This window comes from Sylvia atricapilla, chromosome 19 (genome assembly GCF_009819655.1).
Source record: "Sylvia atricapilla isolate bSylAtr1 chromosome 19, bSylAtr1.pri, whole genome shotgun sequence".
Taxonomy (NCBI): domain Eukaryota; kingdom Metazoa; phylum Chordata; class Aves; order Passeriformes; family Sylviidae; genus Sylvia; species Sylvia atricapilla.
The window spans coordinates 3,080,993-3,098,559 of NC_089158.1; the positions used below are offsets into that span (position 1 = coordinate 3,080,993).

At 48.8% G+C, this 17,567-nt stretch overlaps 1 protein-coding gene across 1 annotated transcript in view; it reads right to left on the reverse strand.

Moving 5' to 3' along the window:
• The window catches only part of CACNA1B (calcium voltage-gated channel subunit alpha1 B), a 183,802-nt gene that overhangs the window by 20,537 nt on the left and 145,698 nt on the right, over nt 1-17,567 (reverse strand). The window contains 6 exon segments of the mRNA XM_066332486.1: nt 4,385-4,481; nt 10,886-11,013; nt 11,858-12,008; nt 13,571-13,662; nt 14,247-14,312; nt 16,216-16,332. Of these exon segments, the coding sequence (XP_066188583.1) occupies nt 4,385-4,481; nt 10,886-11,013; nt 11,858-12,008; nt 13,571-13,662; nt 14,247-14,312; nt 16,216-16,332 (651 nt within the window).

A 17,567-nucleotide genomic window follows, 5' to 3' on the forward strand; every position in this document is an offset into this window, starting at 1 on the left:
CGCCAGCCACGAGCCAGAGGCGCTCGGGTGAATGACTGACGGACAGCAAAGGAAAAGAAATAAAGAAAAAAAGGTGGAAATTGTTCTGAAGCTCCGAGAGCCGCCGGGAAGGATTCCCCTGTCCCTGTCCCCGGCGTGGGGATCTCCCCCCGGCCCCGCCAGTTAATTAGGCGGATTTGGAGCTCGTTAATTGTTGCAGGAGAAGGGCCCCGAAGGACCGATGTCTCCGGAGTCTCCTCATTAACAGCGCTGATTAACGAGGCGCTGATTAGAGGCGGGCTCGGTCCGGGCGCGGTCAGGAGGCGGCCCCGGCGCTGCTTTAATTGCCAATTAACAAAGGTAGCGTTAACGAGGAGCCAAATCTCTGTGACAGGAATAAATTCCCTTCCAGCTTTGCTCAGGAGCTCTTTGGACAACGGCCCAAAAGGCAGGGAAAGTGTCGGGGGAATAGAGGCAAAAATCATCCCGGGATCAAAGGTGTCTTGCCGGCTCCCGGCTTGACCCAGAAAATGCTGCACCCTAAATCCTCCTCCCTGGCACATTTCTGCACAGGCAGCAGGAGGAGGAGCACACGGTGCCTGGAAAAGTAGCGGCACCCCGAGGGATCGGGATTGTTCGGAGCACCCCATCAGCCTCTGGGCCAGGAACCACTCTGGGAACCATCCCCAGGGGGAGAAATTCCGGACAACGGAGGCGCTGCTGGGGGAAATGAGGTCGGGTTTGGTGAATAAATTATTTGCTGTGAATAATTCAGCCCGACCTAGTTGGAACGATTCTAGTTTGGTTTAATCTAGTTTGGTTTAATCCTGTATTTGGAGAGACTCTCCATGGCCTTTTCATCCCTGTGGCTGAGTCCTGGTGGCAGCTCTGAGACCATCCCAGGAATCACAGAGTCCCAGGATGGGGTGGAAGGGACCTCAAAGTTCATCCAGTTCCACCCTCTGCCATGGGCAAGGACAGTGAGCAAAGCCTAACACACCAGAGTGAAGTCAAAGAGGTTTTCTTCCCCCGTTTCATCAGCTGGGATAAAAAAGACTAAAATTCATGGAATCACAGAATTGTTTAGGATGGAGAAGACCTCCAAGATTATCGAGTCCAAACACTGCAAGGCCACCACTGACCCAGGTCCTCAAGCGCCACGTCCACATCTGTAGGGTTCTAAATCCCTCCAGCAGTGGAGATTCCACTACTGCCCCGGGCAGCGTCTTCCAGGGGTTGAAAACTCCAAACCTCCCCTGGCCCAGCCTGAGGCTGCGCCCTCTCCTCCTGTCCCTGTTCCCTGCGAGCAGAGCCCTGGTTTTATGCTTGAGGTGTTTTGGTTTTTTGACTTTTTTTTCCTCAATAAATTTTCTGTGAACAGAAAATTTACAAAAAAAATTTTTTTGTAACTGTAACTTTGTTATTCATTCCTTTTCCTAGGAGGGACTTCTTCTTGATGTCCCTCTGCTCTGACCAATGATTGAAGAGGTTTTGTCTTTGTTTCACCAATCAAAATGGTCTGTGTAAAATAGTATAAAAAAGAAACACATCCCCAAAATAAAAAAGTCATTGTCATTCTGAATCTCAAAGTCTGTGTCATTGTGGCGTAAAACAATATCAGAGCCTGACCCCCCCGGCTGTCCCCTCCTGTCAGGGACTTGTGCAGAGCCACAGGATCCCCCGAGCCTCCTTTTCTCCAGGCTGAGCCCCTTTCCAGCTCCCTCAGCCTCTCCTGGGGCTCCAGCTCCATTCCCTGCCCTGGACCTGCCCCAGCCCCTCAATGCCCTTGTCACTGTGAGTGGCCCAGGACTGCAGACAGGAATTTGGGTTTTTGCAGCCTCTCCCCCCAGCCCAGTGCAGGACAGAGCTCCCTGGAGCCCGAGCAGCTCGTCCCGAGGATCCATCCCATCCATGCACCTCCGGGAAGCAGCAAAGCCAAGCACACGGAACTGCAGAGGCTGGTCAGGCTGACCAAGGAGAACAGTTGAGAAAGGGGAACCAGAAAACAGCAGAAAGGAAGGACAGCAGCCTAGGAGGCCGCAAAGAGGAGAAAATCCAAACCAAAAAAACCAGTGTGGACGTACTGAGAAGGCAACAAAGATGTGGGGAAAACACACAAAATCTCTGGAGGAGACTGGGGAGAGTAGACACGGAAAGAAAAAAGGGGGGATACGCGGGGCAAAAGAGCTTTTGCTGGACAGAACAGTCAGGGGGTTCAAAAATCAGGGGGAGAGGGTGAAAATAGGGCAGAGACAAAGGCTCTGTGGGCACTGAGTGAGCTGCACCTGCAGGGTGATGGCTCTTTCCAGGGAGGGTCAGTGCCCAGGGGGGTTCAGTGTCCCCCCGAGTCTCTCACGCCCTTGGATGTGACATGGGTGACACCACTGGGGGACACGTGGCAGGAGCAGGGCAGGAGGTGCCACATCCCACCACAGCCATGGGGAAGATGCCCAGCACCAATCCCTGGATGTGCTGCAGGGAGAAGTGCAGGAGCAAAACCCAGTCCTCACCCAGGAGGGTTCGATTTAACAGCGATAACTGGGGGAGAGCTCAGCCCAAAGTGCAGCTTTAATCCATGGGGGAAACCCTGATCTTGTCTTAAATCCGTATTTTGTAGTTTAGGGCTCTTTGGTAAGGGGGAAAATGAATGGGATCACCTCCAAATTCAGATTTCTCTGAGTTTTACCTAGACTGGAGCTGTTTGGACCCATCTCTGCCTGTGCTTGTGACACACAGACACAACCCAGAGGTTTCTTCAGAGATGGGGAAAATTAACAATGTCTTTAAAAAAATCAAGAGTGTGGGTTATAAAAAGAAGCCATTCCTATGTACCCAGGTTCTGTGGGTTTGTGGGTCAGACAAGTTAAAGGAGAGATCAGGAAATTCTCAGGAAAAAGCCAGGCTGAAAAAAATGCCTGTGGGCACAAAGTCTGCTATGAAAACCAGCCCAAAATCTTATTTAAAATGCCTGGTTTTAAATACATGATCTCTTTATGCCTTTTGTTATCTTCCTTTTTGAATTCTACAAGATTTAGGGGTAAAAAAATAGTTTTACCCTTCTGGTACAGCCCCAGAGCAGGTCTGGTTGCCTACCTGCAAACACCTTTCAGCAGGACACAGCTCTCCTAAACCAATGGAAACTCACAGGCAGCAACTCCTGGGATTTCTGTGGATAATTGGTGTCTAAAATAGCTGAGACCTGGAATTCTGATCCCGTTGGGTTCCTCAAGCTCAGTTATGGTGGCCAGAAACAAATCGAATACAGCAAAGCCACTGAACTGGAGAGATTTAAGGTTATGTTTCACTTTCCTTTTCTTTTCAATCCTGGCACGCTGAGGAAGGATTTGTAGCAAGATTCATCTGAATTTCCTCTTGCTGCTCCGTGCCCTGAAGGAATCAGGCCCGGGTTTGGGTCTAGCTAGAGCCTCTGCACAAAAATCTTGGGTTTATTTGGTCTCAGTGAAAAACCCCTCAGCACAGGAGGGGCTGTTGTGATGTGGATCCGTTGGATGGAGTTTTGGGGTGCAGTGGTGGTTGGAGTGACACCAACAGCCCAAAAATCCTGTTGGCTTTGGTGGGTTCTCAGCCACACCAGTGATAAATGGTTCTGAGCAACCTCTCCCTCTGAACTGGGAGGTTCAGTGGTGAAACTTCCAAGGAGTCACCCTGGAAAGGGAAGTTTCCAAACACCCTGAGAGTTTTTTGGGAGGGCAGCCTGGCCTTAACTGGGTCTGCTCCATTTCCATCTGAATTTCCACCCAGGCAGCAGCAGCCTTTGGGGGAGAATTCGTCCTGGTGGCTCAATTAAAATGTTTTGCCACATCAACAATCAGCTGGAGTGATTTCTCTGTGTCCCTGTCCTAAATGTTTTCTGTTAAAGTCATTTCTTCCACGAGGGTGTTTAAGGAGCCCTTATGGTGTTGTCTCTGTTTAATTGCTTGCTCACTCCTACGGTACTGCCTACTCTAATTACTCCAGTCTAATTAAGAGGAGGAAAAAACATTCCACTGAAGGGTTAGTGAGACAAAGAGCCCCAGGAAGAAAAATGGGGATCTAATGGGGGGTAATTTACCCATTAACACGGTCCCTCCCCAAATTAACCTAAATGGAAGCAGAATGAGAGAAAAGAGAGAGAAACACTGACAGAGAGAGCAGAGACATACTTAGAAAGACAAACTGATGTGCCAGAGTTTCAAAAAAGTTACCAAAAAAATTATATATAAAATTAAAAATATAAAAAAAAAAAAAAAAAAAAAAAAAAACCAGAAGATCCAAAATCTTGCTTGGAAAGCAGAGAAAGCACCAGAAACGTCCAGAAGAACAACACCAACGCCACAGAAACCCCACTGCAGCCACGGCACAAAAAGCTGGTGGTTGGGCAGGAGCTCCTGGGGAGGTTTTCTACCTTATAGGCAACACGAGCTGGGCATTTCTTCCCAAGGCCTAGAGGTGGGGACATGTGTCTCAGCATCTCATACATGTCTGTGTAACTGATGCGCCCGCTGGCACCACGGGATGGAGGCAAAAGCACCAGGACACAGAAATCCAACCGGATTGAGGCAGGGAGAACCGGGAAGGGGTGGGGGGGGAAGAGGCAACACAATGGAGCAAATGAAAAAAAAGGGGAGAGAGAGAGAGAGAGAGAAGGGAAAGCAGACAAGAAAACAGAGATCTGGTTAATCAGATTTCTCCAGGGAACAAAACCAAACTCAGGAGGTGGGGCAGGAGAAAGGTGGCTCCGCTTCCGTTGCTTCAATGTCTCCTCCTCCTGCAGGGGTGGCAGGTGGCCCTGGGGAATGATTGATGTCCCCTGGGGGATGCTCCATGTCCCCTGGGGAATGGCTGATGTCCCCTGGGGGATGTTCCATGTCCCCGAGGGGAGCAGGGCTGGGTTTGGCCGGCTCTTGGCGGGGTGGGGGATGAGGGTTCCCCCATCGCCCCCCAAGCCAGGTCACCGTGCCAGGGAGGCTGGGAGGCAGTTATGGGACAGGCTGGGAGAACACAGCCCAGCTCTCCTTCCAGGAAGCAGCACTTTGGGTTTGGTGATGGCACAAGGGAGAGGCCAGTCGTGGGAATTGCTGAGGGATGCACTGGCACTGCTCCCACTCCCAGCTCAGGCTGGGATTCTGCAGGTTCCTGCTCCAGCAAAGGCAGAGCCCAGCCCTGGCAGGAAGTGGGAAGGGAACCTGTTCCTGCCTCACTTTTGGTGAGGCTTGTTTGTCACCAAGCCAGCCTTAACTGGGAATTGCAGAGGTTTGGGAGAAGCCCCTCAGAGCAGCCCATTGCTGAGGGCATCTCCCTTCAGCACACAGTGGATGGATTTATCCTGAAAAACAAGGGGCGCAAAACAGCAAGAAATTCCTGCTTCACCTTTGTGTGCCTGTTGGTGCTGGGAGCAGAACTGTTTTTTCCCCTTTTGTTTTCCCAACGAGCTGCCTGCTCACACAACATGTAAATCTCTGCTGCCTGGCATCCCAGGGATGTTATTAATTAAAGTTTAACCCCGGGAAAAGCAGGATAATGTAATCATCTCTACACCAGCAGGGAAAACCTAAGCCCCCATTTAAAGCCCCTTTTCTGAGTAGGAACCTTCCCACCAATACCCTGACACAGACCTCAGTTCCTATGTAAAGCTTTGATGGAGGAGGGGGAGGAGAGAACTCAACGAGCCCAAAACATCTATTCCTGTCCCTGGTAACTGCAGCAGACAAAATCCCACCCAGCTTTCCCAGCCCAGAGCTGATCTAGAGGCTGCTGAGACACAATGGGAACTGCAGCCGATGTCCTCTCCTGGTTCCTTCCTGCTCCTGGGCTGGGTCTCCTCCTCCTCAGCCAGCTGTGGGAAACACCTGGGCTGCAGTGCAGAAGAAAAGCTTTGGGCTGGCTGCTTCCAGCCTTCTCCTTCATCCTCTGTTTTCCAAGAAATCCCTGCCTAGAACTGGGTCCCCGCTGAAGCCCACCCTGTGCTGGTTCTGTCCCAGATCCCCCACCTGGGCTCCCAAGCACGGTGACCTCTCCCTGTGCCATGAGCAGGAGCTTTCCCTGGGTGTCCACAACAACTCACAGACATCATCTCACCCCTGGGCCAGCTCTGGTTGTGACACCATGAAAAGCTCATCCCTCATCCCTGCCCTGATCCAATGGTTTTCCAGCTCAGGGAAAGGCAAAGTTGATCACTCAACAATGCTACAAAGCCAAACCAAACTTGCTGCTCCCCGGAAACCCTGGGATGCCGTTTCTCTCTGGCATATATTGAAGTGCTGGGATGCTTTTTCCCAGCACTTCCCGCCTGGAGCTGGCAGGATGGAAGCTGGAGGGTTCCCTGTCCCATCAAACTGCCTGTCCTCAGCCAGCTGGGGTGTGGGAGGAGACAGGGAAGGGATGCATGGAGGAGAAAGGAGGCAGTCAGTCAATCATTCCTTTTTTCAGGCAAGGGGCTGGTTACGGTACGGTTTCTTTTCTCTACTGGTTGCATTTGCACTCGGGGGAGGGAAGAGGGGAAAAAAAGAAACAGAACCAGCACTAGAGATGCTGGAGGGATCTCTGAAATTCCAAACCTTGTAGGCCACCCTATGAGGGCACTTCTTTCCCAAGCCCAGGGGTGGAGCAATTACACGTAACAAATTGTACATATCCTTATAATGAATGCGGCAACTGGAAAGGAAACACCAGAGGTTATGATAGCAAAATCCAACAGGAATCAGCTTTTCCACAGGCAAACAGGGAAGAAACAGCTTTTCCACAGGCAAACAGGACAAGTTGGAAGGGCAAAACAGGCTGAAAAGAAAGGTTAGTCTGGAAAGGAAGGAGCCACTTTAACACACAGAGAGAACTTCCAACTGCTCACCCAGCTTTTATATCCTGGGATTTTCCCCTGGGAAACCTTCAGTGCCATGTGCAAGGCTTCCCAAATATTTGGTTCCCTTTCCCACTCGTGTTTTAATTCCCTGTGCCTGAGCACCAAGCTCCAGACTCTGCTGCCTGACACCCGGAGCCTGCAGGCCACAAAGGGCCTCTTTAATGGATTATTCCTGGGATTTTATTACAGCTTTTCACTGGATTATTCCCAGGATTCAAATTAGCTGCTTCAAAACCTGGGGAACCTTTTCCTGCCACTGTCACCTCGCACATAACCCCAGCAGGGCCATTCCTGGGCAAGGAGGAGTTTGTGGGAGAGCAGAAAGTGTCACCTCCAGAGCCGTGTTGGGCATTGGCACTGGGAAAATCCAGCTTTTAATACCAGCAGGAGAAATCAGACCCCTCCTGGAAGCTTTATGGTCTCTATCATTAACTCCCAACAAGAATTTCAGCTAATTAAACAGCATATATAAATTTAATATTCAAATTCATATATAATAGTCATATGTTAAATGTAATATTTTATTTCTCACTCTTTTCTGTGTAACCAACTCAGAGGCGAAAAGAGCTGAATTCCAAATTGCCTCTGAAGAAAACTGGGATGCTTTGGCCTCCCTGCGTTTATTTTGGTGCATTCTGTAAAGAAGGCTGGAATATTTTGGGAGAACTCCTTCCATGTTGCTGCTTTTTGGGAGGTGAAGAATTAAGGTCTATTCAAAGCCTTCCCCAGTCAAATCCAAACTATGAATTTGAGAGCAAATGGAACCGTGCAAGTCTTGGCTCCAGGCCTAATCGTGGGTCTAAAAAGGGTTTGGTTTAACTGAGGCACCAAGTTTACACTCTCCTTATAATTTTAGAAGGCTTTTGGAAAATCAGGGTGTGGAAAATACAGCTGAACACTTCCCTGAGCTCTCCAAGAGTCCGTGGAAGGCAGGAAAACCAACAGATGCTCTGCATTGGGAGATCATGGCACAAAATTAGGACCAACAGAGATCCTTTATCCAGGTTCAGAGAATTCCAGAATGGTTTGGGCTGGAAGGACCTTAAAGTCCATTCCATTCCATCTGCACCATAGCAGGGACACCTTCCACTATCCCAAGGTGCTCCAAGCCCCTCCAGCTTGGCCCTGGACACTGCCAGGGATGGAACATTTCATTTATATCTGACTTTTCTCATTGATCCATTGTTCAGGATCTCCATGGGCTGTGCCTTGGGAGAGGAATAAAACAGATAAAGGACCCACTTTCTGTATGTTGAACAAATAAAAGCTCCTAGAAATCCAGTTATGTTTTCTTTCCCACTTCATCCTTAAATCCTGTTCTCTCTTCTTTCTTAATTAACTCCCACAAACCACCCTGAGCCCCCCCTTTCTCTTAGTCCTTCTCCTTTCTTTTGTGAGCTCGAGGTTTTTGCCACCCCTAAATGCAGCAGTTTTCAGACTCACCCTGAGGGAATGGGGCACAGCCGGAATCACAGCTCCTACCTGCCTTTTTTTTACTTCTTTTTCAATGTTTTTCCCCAGGAAAGCTCCCAGGGAGTTGAATTTTGTAACAGAACCAAAGGTGATATAAAAAATAAATATAATGTCTACAATCTATATAATAAAAGTAGAACAACTGTGGAGCATCTTTCATTGAGGGTCTCGAGCTAAGGAAAGTGGATAAACACTGTAATTTCCTTTTACTTGGAATAATCAAGGAAGGGACCTTGGGAGAAGTGATCAGTGAGTGACCACGTTCAGCTCAATCCTGGAATAATCAAATCAGAAAATCAGTTGGGTTGAAAAAGACCTCTAAGATCAGAAAGGTCTTAAATCAGAATTATTGACAGCTCAGTTCTGGCTTCAAGTGTGAAAGGATTTTGGATTAGTGGAGATTTTAGTCCCACTTCTGAAAACGGGATTTCAGTGGAGCTATTCACACTCAATAACTTCCCACCAGAGTGAAAAGGGAAGAAGGTTAGAGGAAAAAAAAAAAAACAAACCCCAGAATTAGCATCTTACTATCTGACATCTTCTGCATTAGCAGCTCTGGGAGTGGAAAGGTTTGGCCCCTGGGTGACTCAGAGTTAATAGAGCGAGAAATCTTCCTATAAACTCGGTGCTGGTGCCTCCTCTGGGTGGAAAAGTTCCTGAATATAAACATTAAAAATCCCCATTGATCCCATTTTTTTCCCCTTGCAGGTTTGTTCCTCCTCCCACGGATGTAGAGCCAAGGCTGTTTTTCTAAGGAGCAACCAGGCACTCCCGAGTTTTCAGCCTCATTGAGATTTTCTAGTGGGAAGAGGCAGGATTGGATTGGAAAAAAAGGGGAAAAGAAAAGCTATTTATGCCTGCTAAATCCCCACAAAGGATTCGCTGCGTCACAGAGCTCGTGGGGAAGAAAATCTGCCTGGAGATTACAAGCTGGTAGTAAGTGTGGAGTAAATATTCAGGTTGGTAGTAGGGGTGGCTTGGAGCAGTTAAAATCCCCCACAGTTCAGAGAAATGCAGGGGTTTGGAACAAGTTTCCATTTAAAGTTAGGCTAAATCATTTTCAGTGAGATTTTAAAGCAGTTTAATTGCATCCTAGCAGGGAGTTGGAGATGTTGATTATCCAAAAGCTCCCTGCCTCTGTCTCTGCTGAAGGGAAACAAAAAAGAAAGGAAAGATTGGAGGAGCTGGAGGCATCACAAACCCAGAGGAGATTCACGGCACAGGACCTCACAGGGAGGAAAAAGGGATCTAAAATCAGGAGAACTTTAAATTGATAAAGAATCTCCCAACAGGCAAATTCCCAAATAGAATATTGAGGGAATTATTGGGACCTGGGACACAGCATCCAGAAATGAGAATAACCCCACACCAGGGCTGTGGTGCAACAATACAGAAAAGCAATTTGTTAAATCAGTCCTGCTCTAGAAGTGGTCATTGGGCAGGGACATTCCCTTAATTTTAAAAAAATTCCTTATTTTGGGGTCTGTGCTGCTGCTCCACCGCCTAAGCCCAGTGTGCAGGTCTCTCTGTGTCTTGGAAGGAATGAAATTAAAAAATAAACCCCTAAAAGAAACATCTCATTGTCCAATGTGTGAAAAACATCCCCTCCTTTAACCCACCCATAAATCAGGAATATTTGATCAGAGAATTAAATATAAGAATTACACACTTCCAAACTTTGGCCCATTTCATTTTCTCGTGATCATTTTGCACATCTTATAACCTCAGCTGCAACTCCAGAGCTAAATATTACTGAAAAGGCCAAAATCACCACGGAGAGTTTGATGTCATTGCAAGGAGGCTTCCAGGAGGGGAAAAAAAATAATAAAATGTTGTGTTTAATGAGGAAAGGCTGTTTGAGAAAATCCCATATTTTCAGGAAACCACCCTAAGGCTGAGGAACATCACGTCATTCCCTCTGGGAGCGGGTGGGATGGTGGAAGCAGGACCCGACTCAGCCACAGCATTTGGGAAACCACCAAGGTACACCTCAATCAGGAACACGCTGCACAAACAAGGTGTGAACCTCTCCCACTCCCTCGAGTGCTGCCAACAGCCAGATTTTCATCTGCGGATTCTCATCCGTGGATTTTCATCTCCGGATGGGAAGCAAAAGCTCCTTTTGGAAGAGCTAAAATAGCTTTTCTCCACGGCCATTTAGGCAGGCTCAGCGGAGCCGAGGCTGTTGAATCAGATAATTTTTGGCCTTGCTGGGCTGGGTGTGCGTGAAGGAAAATACGCCCTTGCAGTGACACCAGGTTTGTTCCTCTCCAGCGCTCAGGGGACTGCAGCATTTAACACCGAGGTTCAACTGATCTGAGCAGCTCAGAGCCTGGAGTTGTTCCCGGTAAAACGGGCTCTGAGCATGCCCAGGTGCAGCATTGCAGCCGCAGTGTCCCCTCTGTCCCTACCCCGGTGTCCCCGGTGTCCTTACCCCAGTGTCCCTACCCTGGTGCCCCTGCTGTCCCTACCCTGGTGTCCCTGCCCAATGTCCCGGTGTCCCTGCCCGGTGTCCCCAGTGTCCCTGCCCGATGTCCCCAGTGTCCCCAGTGTCCCCGGTGTCCCCACACATACCAGGCTGCGGGGTCGTACTCAGCCCACACCCGGACAAACTCGTCCAGGTGATGCGGCCCCAGGATGGAGGAGTCCCGGGTCAGGTACTCGAAATTGTCCATGATCACAGCCACGAACAGGTTCAGCATCTGCAGGGTGGGGTCAGGGAGGGGAGGGAGAAAGGGGGAAAGGAGGAGGGAGAGGGGAAATGGAGAAGGGAGGAAAAAGGGAAGGTAAAGTGTGTTGGGAAAATTAATCTACAAAAGCCCAACGTTTATGTCCAAAAAGGAGACAGAGGAGTCCTTTTACTTTATTTGAATAAAAGGAGAGGCCATGGACCGTTTCCCCTGGGGTCTCTCCAATTTTTGGAGGCCTCAACCTCCTTTTTATCCCAATTGCCCAGCCACATTTCCCTCTGTCTTTCCCCACTGGCTGAGAGGCACAGACTTCCCAGAGTGCCCAATACCTAAAATTCCTCTTTAATGTATAACTCCCCTTTTAATTTTTAATTCTTATGGAATTCATGGGGTTTCCCCATTGTTTCTTTCATCTTTCAATGTCTAAAGCTTTTCTGGCAGGAAAAAAAAATGAAGTGATTTTTGCATTTGTTTGGCAAACAGATGATCCTCGTGGGTCACTTCATCTCAGCAGCTCAGGGATTCTGTGAAATGAGCGTGGTGCTCCCAGGAAATGCTGCTGAACTCGGACATTGTCCCCCTGCCCTCCCCAAAGCCCTTCTTCAAAGGGATGGCATAAATCAAGACAAACCTGATTAATGCTTAATTCCAAATATTAGACCTCCCCTGTGAGAAGAAAGATAAACCCTTTCCCTTTAATGACTAAATGATCTCTTTGGGGATTTTATCAGCAGGATGATAAATGGGGTTTAGCAAAGCTGGCTTGGTGGTGTCTCAATTAGAATCAGGGATGAGGAGGAGGCACAGGGGTGGGAGGGACGGGTTTGACCACTTCAGGGGGTCAGGACTGACTTACCAGGAAGGAGCAGAGGAAAATGAACGACACGAAGTAGAAATAGGCAAAATCACTGCCACACTCCTTTTTGGTGAGGCCAGAGAGGGGGTCACAGGCTCTTTTGCTCAAGCAGGACAACATGATCTCGTGCCAGGCTTCCCCCGTGGCGCTCCTGCAACACCAGAGCAGAGGCTGAGTTTGTCCACCCCTCCCCAGGACAGCCACCCTGCAATAATGCTGCAGCCAATTAACCAAATTAATTAGGTGGAAGGTTGTGTCCAGGAGCAGAGATTGTATTTACACTGGGAGTTGGAACTACTTATGTAAAAAGAAAGGAGAAAGAAGATTTCTCTCTGTTACATAGGGGTAAAACAAACCAGAGAGGCTCAGGTAGGCTGAAAGATTTATTGCTTCTGTGGAGAATAAAACCAGATTGATTTAAACAGTACAAATCTGATTTTTGCCTTTTGAATCTAGTGCTGGCTCTAAAGCCAGTGGAGAGGATGGGAAATGAGACCAGGCTTCTCCAGTGGAATCTCCTATTTCCTTTATCAGGCAGATAAATTCCAGCATGGGCTGGTTGGGCTTGGGTCTCTTTTCCATCACAGTCTCCTGGGTGTTCTTCACCAGTTCCCTTCTCCCTCTCTAACTTCTACTATTGAGAGAAAACAGCCAAAAGGAAAATCTTTGGAGTCCCTGAGAGTTTGTCCTCAAAATAAAGCAGTGCCTGTGAAGTGCTCCCTTGGTGTGGAAGTCAGGGATTCTCCACATGCACTTACCCTGAATTCCTGCTTCCCTCAATGTTCATTTGCCTGGTATTCCCACAGCCAGCACACGGCCTTGGTCCTGCTCTTTGGGAAAACTCAGTGCTCCATCTAACCTGCAATAACTCCCAGGCTAATCTGAATGACAGCAGATTCCCCCACTGGTGCCTGGGTGCTGAAAGCCCATTCCCTGTGTGGGGAATGGTGCAGAAACCAACTCCCATCCCTATCCTGCTGCTCCTCACTCCCACTGCTGGGGGGCTGCAAAGGGACCATGAGGCTGAATGATGACCCAGTTTTAGTAAAATCCAGAGTTCTGAGCCCAGTGAGGGCTAATTCCATTTCTGTCTGGCTTCACAGAAACTCCCAGCCAAGGCATCCAGTTCCAGCACAGAGTCCTCAGAGCTGAGCCTTGGAAGGGCTGGAAGGGACTGGTGACACTGGGGGGGTCTCCATGGCTGGATGAAGAACATCTCCCCCAAAGTGCCCCGAGATGGAGGTTTGCCAGGTCTTAAAATGAAAATCTGTTATTTCATTGATTGTTTTTTCACTTGAAAATGCTTCATTTCCAGGCAGGATGAACCCAGAGGGTAACACCTGAATTCTGAAGCAGAGGTGGGGTTGGTGTAGGAGTTGCTGACTTCTGGTTATGCAAAAATGGCCAATTAAAGCAATTCTCACTTTAAAAAAGGAAAAATTAACCAAGTTTCAGGAAAGAAAACCCATCAGTCAGTTAAACCAGTGGGGTTCTGATTGACATTCAGCTTCTCCCTGAGTTGCCATGAGGTGTCAGCTCGAGGTGACACTTCGTGGAGGGGTTGATCTGCCAAGGAGGAGGAAGCAGGAATGGATAATTTACACAAATATCCGTTTTAAAGGATGTCCAAGTCTCAGCAGCTCAACTGGCACCTGCACAAAGATGTTTTTGCTGTTCACACACAAACCAGAGGGTGTTTTATCCTCTCCTCACCTGAACAGGAGCATCAGGGCTTGGAGGAAAGTCCGGAAGTTGTTGTGCCGATTAATGGAGGTTTCATCATCTAAGGCAATGTTCCCAAATACCTGCCAGGGAAAACAGGAGGGATTCAGCCAGGCACATCGAGTGGAGTTGGAAAATAAGGCAGGGAAAGAATTTGTCCTCGTTTAAGGGCTCTCAAAAGCTGGAATAATTTCTGTGCTGAAACAGGAGATAAAAATGTGTTCTGGAGCTCAAACACACGATTGATGTGCTTTGTATTCACACAGGTCCTTCCCAGCAGTTCAGCTCCATCCCAGACCAAGAAAAGTTTATTTTTCTTCCCAGGAAGGTGCAGTGCCTGGGCTGCTCCCTCCTCTCAGCCTCTTGATGTGTCCATAGCCAGGTGAAAGGATGTCTTTTCCCATGGGATTCATGGATGTCCAGTGCTGAAATGTGATCCACAGCTGGTTTGTCCAGCTCACTGGGGACACTTGGACATAAAAGCTCACAATTAAAGTAGAAAAAGAGGCGCTTTGTTTTCTTCATTTCTAATTTACCTGACACCAGCCAAGAAGAGCTTTTGCCTCATCCCATATCAGTGCTGCTCCTGCTGTGGAGGCAACAACCCTCTGCATCCCGAACAAAGCCAGGCTGCTAATGGCCACAGTGAAGGACTGGAATATTTTACCTGCATGCCAATAATGGCATAGATGAAGAAGAGCATTGCAATGAGGAGACACACATAAGGCAAGGCCTGTGGGAAAGGAAAAAGTGGCATTAATGACAGCAAATACAAACATCAATTCCCCTGGCACGACTGAGTTTTGTGGCATTTGTCCTTCAGGAGTAGGAATTGGGAGAGGATATGAAGAATTCTGGCAGCCTGCAGGAGACAACTCCCTGGAGCCAGGTATTCACTGATCACACAACAGTCAGGGCTCTCCAAGGGCTCTCTCTGTATCCTTGGAAGCAGCAAGCAGGGAAAACACAATCTGAGGATCAGCAGCAAACACTGGAGCTACCAGCAGGCACTGGCACTTCGTGTGTATCATTCTATGAACATTAATTGTTAATGATCTTGCTGTAAATTCAGTCTGAGGGAAAAAAAAAATAATCTCCATCCCAAAAATGAGTTCCTGCTCTAAAACAGGCCCATTTTGGGATCCCAGGAGGACAAAAATGTTCTGAGTTTTAGCAAGAAATCAGTGAAGGCTGCAATGTAATTATGTCACCCAGGCTGAGAGTGACAGCTACTTTCCACTTGGGCTAAATGAATGGGTAATTAATGCCTCTTAATTAGTAACAGCTCAAAAACTGAGCAGTCCTGCCCTGGGGCCAGCCCCTGTGGTGCCTGGGGCAGGAGTTCTGCAGGCCAAGGGAGCCCAGCAGGAACTGCAGAATCCTGGAATATCCTGAGTTGGAAATGACCCCAAGGATCATCGAGTGCCGCCCCTGTCCCTGCCCAGAGCCCCACCAATCCCACCCTGGGCATCCCTGGCAGCGCTGGCCAAAGGCTCCTGGAGCTCTGGCAGCCTCGGGGCCGTGCCCATTCCCTGGGGAGCCTGGGCAGTGCCAGCACCCTCTGGGGGAAGGACCTTTCCCTGCTCTGCAGCCTGAGCCTGCCCTGGCCCAGCTCCAGCCCTTCCCTGGCTCCTGTCCCTGGCCCAGAGCAGAGCTGGAGCTGCCCCTCGGGAGGAGCTGCAGCCCCCGGGGAGCTCTGCCCTCACTCTGCTCCAGCTGAACCATCCCAGTGCCCTCAGCTGCTCCTCATGGGCCCTCCAGACCCTTCCCCATCCCCGTGTCCCTCCTCTGGACACTCTCTCACACCTTTACACCTTCCTTTATTGGTGCCCAAATCTCCCCCAGCGCTGGAGGTGTGCCCAGAGCAGAGCAGGACAATCCCTCAGGACCTTGCCTGAGGCACCCCTGGGACAAAACCTGGAAGAGACCTGGGCAAAAAGGGCTGATGTGGTGTCTGCTGAACCCCTCAAAGCTCAAGGGGCTGGGCTTCACCCCTGCAGGATTTCCCCCAAGTGCTGGGGAAGGTAATTTAACCTTACACTCACTGCAGGTGAAGAACGAGGCACTCATCAGTCAGGCCACGGCTTCTTTATGCAAATTCCTGAGTGTCCAGACTTTCCCAGAGGGATTCTGGGGTAGTTCAAGGGCAGCCTGAGCATTGAGCACTTGGAGTCTGCATGAGCAAGCAGCCCTTGAGCCTCATCCTCCAAAATGCAGCTTTCAGGGAAACAGTGCTAACCTGTTCTCTTTTCTGTAGAAATTAGTATTCCTGGGACTGGGCAGTGCTCACCAGCTCATTTTTAGCAGAATTAATATTCCTAGGAATGGTCAGTGCGACCGAGTTCACTTTTAGCAGAATTAATATCCATTGTTACGGTAACCAGTTGAATTAATAATTAATAGCCTTGGTGCCGAGCAGTTTGATTTTCTGCAGAATGAACATTCCTCTGGCTGGGCAGTGCTCACCAATCCTCTTTCCTGCAGAATTCCTGAAGTCTGAGCTCCCGTAATCGCTCTGCAGAGGTGCAGAGAGACCGTCCCAAGAGGAGGGAAGCTCTTGGATCCTCTGGAAGACGCTCCATGTGCGCCAAGCACGACCCTGTCCCCAAATCTCATCCCACACTGCCAAGGCTCACCTTGAAGGACTGCACGAATGTCCAGAGCAGGATGCGGATGGTGTAGCCCTGGCGGAGGAGTTTGATGAGCCTGGCTGCCCGGAAGAGCCGCAGGAAGCTGAGGTTGATGAAGTTGTCCTGCGGAAAGTAAAGGTTTTGTGTCCTTCAGAAACGACCGCGATCCGAAACCACAGCCCGCAAAAAAGAAATTAAAATTACCAGCTTCACGATCTAAGCAGCAAATCGGCCACCAGAAAACCTTCCAAAAGAAACATTCGTCAGTGCAGATCACTCCACATGCAGCAAGAATGAGAAAACCCCTCTCCACAAGAGCCCCTCCCCTCTGCTACTGGGTCAATGAGAGAAAAGGAAAAGGCCCTGTCACGCTGTCCTTGGAGGGCTGGTTTGCTTTCAGCAAGGCAGATTTTCCTCCCCTCGAGACTCAGGGAGAGGGGGATGGTGCCGGATTTTCATTTTGAAAAGGAAGGAGGTTGGTTGAAAGTCTTGGTTCAGCTGAGTTTCGACAGGGAATTGAATTTGAGCCAAGACAAAGAAAGGCATTGTCCAGTGAAGATTCAAACATCCCTGGAAGAATGAGGATGTTTTTCCAACCTGGAGGTTTTCAATGTCTGCACGTGTAACTGGACAGGTTTGCCAAGGAGAACCGGCACCAGAAGATTGTTTGGAAGACGGATCAAGGGCAGCGAGTCAATTGGGGAGGTTGAGCTTTCACCAGCAGGAGGATGCCTTAGGAACCTGCTGGTTTTCCAAATTCTTTATAAATGCGTCTGCACAAGTGGATCAAAGAACTGCTGGAGGCAGGTTCTGAATTTCATTTGTTTTCTAGGATTTTCCCCACCCCTCACCCCATTTTTTTTTTTCTTTCCTTCGGGGAAAAGAGGATTCTTACCCCAATGAGCTAATCTAGAGAGGGTTCTTTCCAAAACAAAACATGCAAAAGCCAGATCCCTCTTGCCCTCCTATTTTAAGGAGATGAAAAAATATTCCCCCTTTCCATAATTCGCTTTTTTGTGGATCTCTGATCACAGCCACTTATTTGACTGAGTGAGCTAAAGAGAGAAAACATCCCACTTTAAACTATTGAGCAGTGAAGCAGCAAATATAATCATAAGGAGCTCTGCTTGGTAAAGATGAGCAAAAATTGTTTTTCCCTTTGGGTTATTGTTTTACCAGAAGTCACATTGAACTGACCCACATTTATTTCTTGCTCATTTGGCTACAGAGCTCATGCTGAAATTGGGGGGCTTGTTGGATCTATGGATTCTTTCAATGCCAGCTCAGTTTTGGGGCCATTAGCATTGCATTCCACCAATCCCATCAAAGAGTTCCAGAACTCAGTCTCAGGCATGCAC